Source organism: Alternaria postmessia (assembly GCF_024291825.1).
Source record: "Alternaria postmessia strain BMP 2775 chromosome Unknown scaffold_302, whole genome shotgun sequence".
In the NCBI taxonomy this organism is placed as follows: domain Eukaryota; kingdom Fungi; phylum Ascomycota; class Dothideomycetes; order Pleosporales; family Pleosporaceae; genus Alternaria; species Alternaria postmessia.
This window is the reverse complement of record NW_026260375.1, coordinates 1-4,217: the sequence shown is the minus strand read 5'-3', so window position 1 is coordinate 4,217 and position 4,217 is coordinate 1. Positions and strand designations below refer to the sequence as shown.

At 51.2% G+C, this 4,217-nt stretch overlaps 1 protein-coding gene across 1 annotated transcript; it reads left to right on the top strand.

Moving 5' to 3' along the window:
- Positions 1–1,926: 1,926 nt before the first annotated feature.
- J4E82_011690 (uncharacterized protein) lies at positions 1,927–3,387 on the top strand (the record flags this gene model as incomplete). The annotated part of the gene is made up of 2 exons (XM_051737885.1): positions 1,927–2,366; positions 2,623–3,387. Coding segments are annotated over 2 exons (1,205 nt in total), but the record flags the coding sequence as incomplete, so codon positions are not given.
- Between the last annotated feature and the right edge of the window lie 830 nt (positions 3,388–4,217).

The following is a 4,217-nucleotide window of genomic DNA, read 5'->3' as shown; positions in this document are numbered from 1 at the left end:
TCAGCTGTATAGGACTCCTACGCTGTTTTTTCGGCTTCACAGCGATCCCCAGCCAAAACCCGATAACTCCGGGCCGTACGCCGTACTACGGCTCCCAAAACTTCACCCCCTACGGATACGATACGGATCAATGAGGGGTGTCCTACGTACGGCTTACGTACGTCGTATCAACGTACCGTACCCCGCCGTACTACGTTACGTTGGGAACGCTGCACGACCCGTGCCTTGTGCCATGTCACAGAAGCTAGCATTGGATACTCTACGCTGACGGTTATCGACATCACGACAGCATGGAGATACACTCAAAGTATGATTGAGCGCAGCGATCCCTTGGCCATCCATCTGTTCACCCATCGTTTTGAATCCCCTAAAAGTGTCTTGCAGCAGAGTATCCGGAACATGTCGCCGAGATTCTCGTGTTGCTTCCAGAACGCCAGTCTCGGACGAGTATTGCAGGAGCGGACGAATCGTATGGTGTGCTGCATCCGCTGCATAGTCGAGAAGCACAGTACAAGCGGTTTCGCACACTTCCATGTCTTCCTCTGGTCCTTGTGTTTATATCTTTCTGTCTTAGCTAGAATCGCTATGAAAGAGACTGTGGTTGCATGAGCTGGGAGCTCGGGGAGTCTGCACGCAAGCAACCAGAACAAGCCGCAGAACGCGAGTATATGGACTGTGCGGTGCCACGAAGATACCAAGAGAGGGTGTCACAGGACTGAGTGCGGTTTCGAAGACGGAAATATCAGAAGAAAGTGTGTTCCGTTGTTTGTGACGTCCTAGCCGAGCTTATAGAGTGGTCATCGGAGAGTCTTGTGCAAGGTGCGAGAGACGCCTTCGGTATTTCTAGAGATAAGGCAAAGAGGGCAAACGAGAAAGGTGTACAAGATACTCGCTAGCTCTAAGAAAACACGGACGGAGGACTTCGCGATGTCTAAAGTGAGGCTAACATAGCACAGTAGCGCCGCCAGACGCTAGGACACGTCACATATGAGTCAGCTGAGTAGTGTGCTCCAGTTGCAGTATTCTGAGTGTGTAGATCGGAGGGCAACGGATGACAGCGCTCACGCCCGATAGCCTCGCACTCCAGTCGCGGCCTAGAACACGCCGGGAAGTGACGGCAGGGACAAGACTGACTCTAGGCAGGAAGGCTAGTGCCAATGTCTAGCACCACCTGTGCGTCTGAGAAGACTTGGAGCATGGACCATGAAAAGCGGTGAGTGTAAATCCAGCTCAACAGGAACGCCACCAGCGGTGCGGCACACAACCAATTGAGGGGCCACGTTGGCAGTCTCGGCCTGATGTGTCATGCTCGGTACTTGAGCTAAGCTTATCAAACCAATGGACGATGATTGGGCCAGGTGCTCTGGCTTGCATGCCTTTACGACTACATGCAGGTCGCTACTGCGCGGCAGGTCGTTGTGCAGGAAGGCGAAAGGCAAGATCTGGTTTTGCCTTTTGCCTTCTCGCTTCACTTGAGCGGGAGTGGGCTGATGAAGGGCACACCCCAATTTAGCATAAAGGCCATTCGTCAGAACGTTGATACTTCTTTGCTGTCCACCCACTCACACCCGCAAGACACGATTCCACTGGCCACCGCATGCGCATTATAGTAGAGTGCAAGCTAGAACCAACTCATTTACAGCACCATATCGCTAACACGAAACTCTGTTGAGCGCTTATCGATGAGCCGCCTCTTACCTTATACGCAAAACATACGACAAAGGCAGGAGTAATCAGCCCTTCTGCAGTCAGACCTCCTCGTTTCACTTACTCGCTATCGCGACACCTAACACTGGCGTCACTCCCGAGACTGGCAATTCAGACAAGGATCCGGGTCTCGAGAGTCGAAGCCTTCACGAAGAGCTTTCATCAGTGCAAAGCTAGAATTGGACATCGTGGTCGACTAGGAGTACAACCTTCCGGTAGGACCTGTCCCCAAAGCACTATACTTAGTCGCCCTACGAAACGCAGGTATGCAGGGCGAGTACGTCATGATCTCCAAAGAGGTACTCTCTACCTCCAGCATATCGCCTTGCGGGCCTCTTAATCAGCCACGCGGATCCGAAGACATGACCCAGAGTAACGGAAACCACTCTCCGTCATCTGCTATCTGCAAACCGTCGTCAGTAGCTCATTCTCCCAAAGAATTTGCCGCAATCCCGGATTCGCAAGGCATCAACGATAATAACAAGCATCTACCCGAGGCACAGTGCGGAGAGTCTCGATCAGATGAACCTACAGTACAACAGACCAAGGCAGTTGGCTCGTTCACCGACAAAGAATTGTCTGCTACATCTCGACTGCTGCCTCATGGAGAACCTAGTCTTGCAGGTACAGAGAACAGTCGCCCTTATTCATCGTCTTCCGTAAGTAGTCTCCGACGTGACATGGAGAAGAGTCCTGACATCTGCAGCAGCCACCTCACTCATCTGTATGTTGAGAATCACTCTCTATCTACTAAAGATATAAGCTGACAGTAGCAGCTGCCGCCGCCCTCCACTAGACCCGCCATGGCTTTTCCCGCTCCTCTCAGTCTTTCTGCCCATCCTGCTCCTCCCGCTTCGGTCCCACCGCCAGTAAGTCACACGTTTTCTTGGAGTATTTGAAGCTGATTCTTGGAAGCCACCGCCTCCGCCACTTGAGCCGTCGTTCAGCTTCCCAGAAGTCGACACACCATGCCAGTTCATCCAAGTACAATACTCCGACTGTCCTCCCTCCGACTCTGCAAACTTAATGATTCGTATCACGCCCCATTTCCGCAATGCCTCGGTGTCGAAGCATGCAGCCAGCATGGCAGATTACAAGGAGTTTGAGTGGCTTCTGAGACACGGCACTTCTGGGGTCTGGTACGAGAAGCCTACCAACGCATATCTCAGGAGTGTCGGAACGCCCGGGGCGCCCCAAGAATTAACTCCCCTACTTGACGCACGACCAGTGAGTATAGAAACGCCCAAGGTATGGGCCTCCAAGCCCACAACGACACCGATAGACGACCGTATCTTAGAATGTGTTGCCGCACATGACATCAATGAAGGCTATGCTGAGTCATGTCTTGAATGCACTATTGCAAAGTCCGAAGCCCTCAAGAACACCCCGCTCGTCTACTGCCTAGTTTTCGGCACTTATCAAGCTAGGGACCCGTACATCCATGCTTCCCACTTCAACGGCCGCCAGATCTACAAGCTTGTCAAGTGTGGTAGTCGCGAGGCTGTCGTTGAGGAAGCGTTCTACACAGTCGGAATCGAAGGTTGGAGTCTCGTTTTCAGCTGCGTCATGAAGCTAGGTGAAGGGTTTGAAGAAAGATCTAAGACGGCTAAGAAGGTCGATAAACTGTGGATGCTGGCTGAAGAGGATGACGATGAAAATAACATCAAAGTCTTCTACTAAAACCAAAAAAAAAGAAGAAGAAGGGAAAGCGGTATGTCCGGAGTCCTATTTGCTTCGAGATTGTATTTGCTCTACTAAAACGGGTTTCTGCTCTTCTTGTCCCCTAATGATTCGGCCGTAACGTACCTATGCGAATCTCGACACAATCGGCCAACTCTCAATGTGAACACGACCGGCCCCGCGAGAACAAAGTTGACCAGACCCCGCACGACCTTCAATTCTTACCACGACGTATGCCACCAAAGCACGCATGCAGCTTGCTGATACATGCATCCGAACGCATATACACTCAGTGCTGCAATGCTTGTCTCAACCCGTTCGTTTCGCGCTCGACATCAATATCGTTGGGTGGGAACCAGACGATTTCGTTTTGACACTCTTCATGGCAGAGTGCAGGATGTGGTCATTTTCGCTCAGTGGTGTCCACGAGAATGGGCTCATCGCGTAGGGCTACGCATTTCATATTTTGTTTCTTCATATGTAGCTACTGTCTTTTCCGTATCCCCGTCACGTCATCTGTTTATCGCGTCTATTTGTTTCTCGTTTCTGCACTGTCATTGGCGATTATGGTGTTTGTGGCGTTGAATCTGGCATACGTATAACACGGCTCGAAGATGACGGTTGGCGTGCTATAGGATTGTTATGCGGATATCAAAATCACAATAAATATGCCTTATGGGTTCGGCGTTACGAACCCGGATTCGGTGGAGCATGTGACGCATGGGTACAACGATGTCTCTGTGTCGTGCTATAGTTGCCAATGTGGGCAATTCTTCTTTTAGTATGCTATCCAAATGCGGAGTATTGCTCAATCGCTCCAGTACATCCAC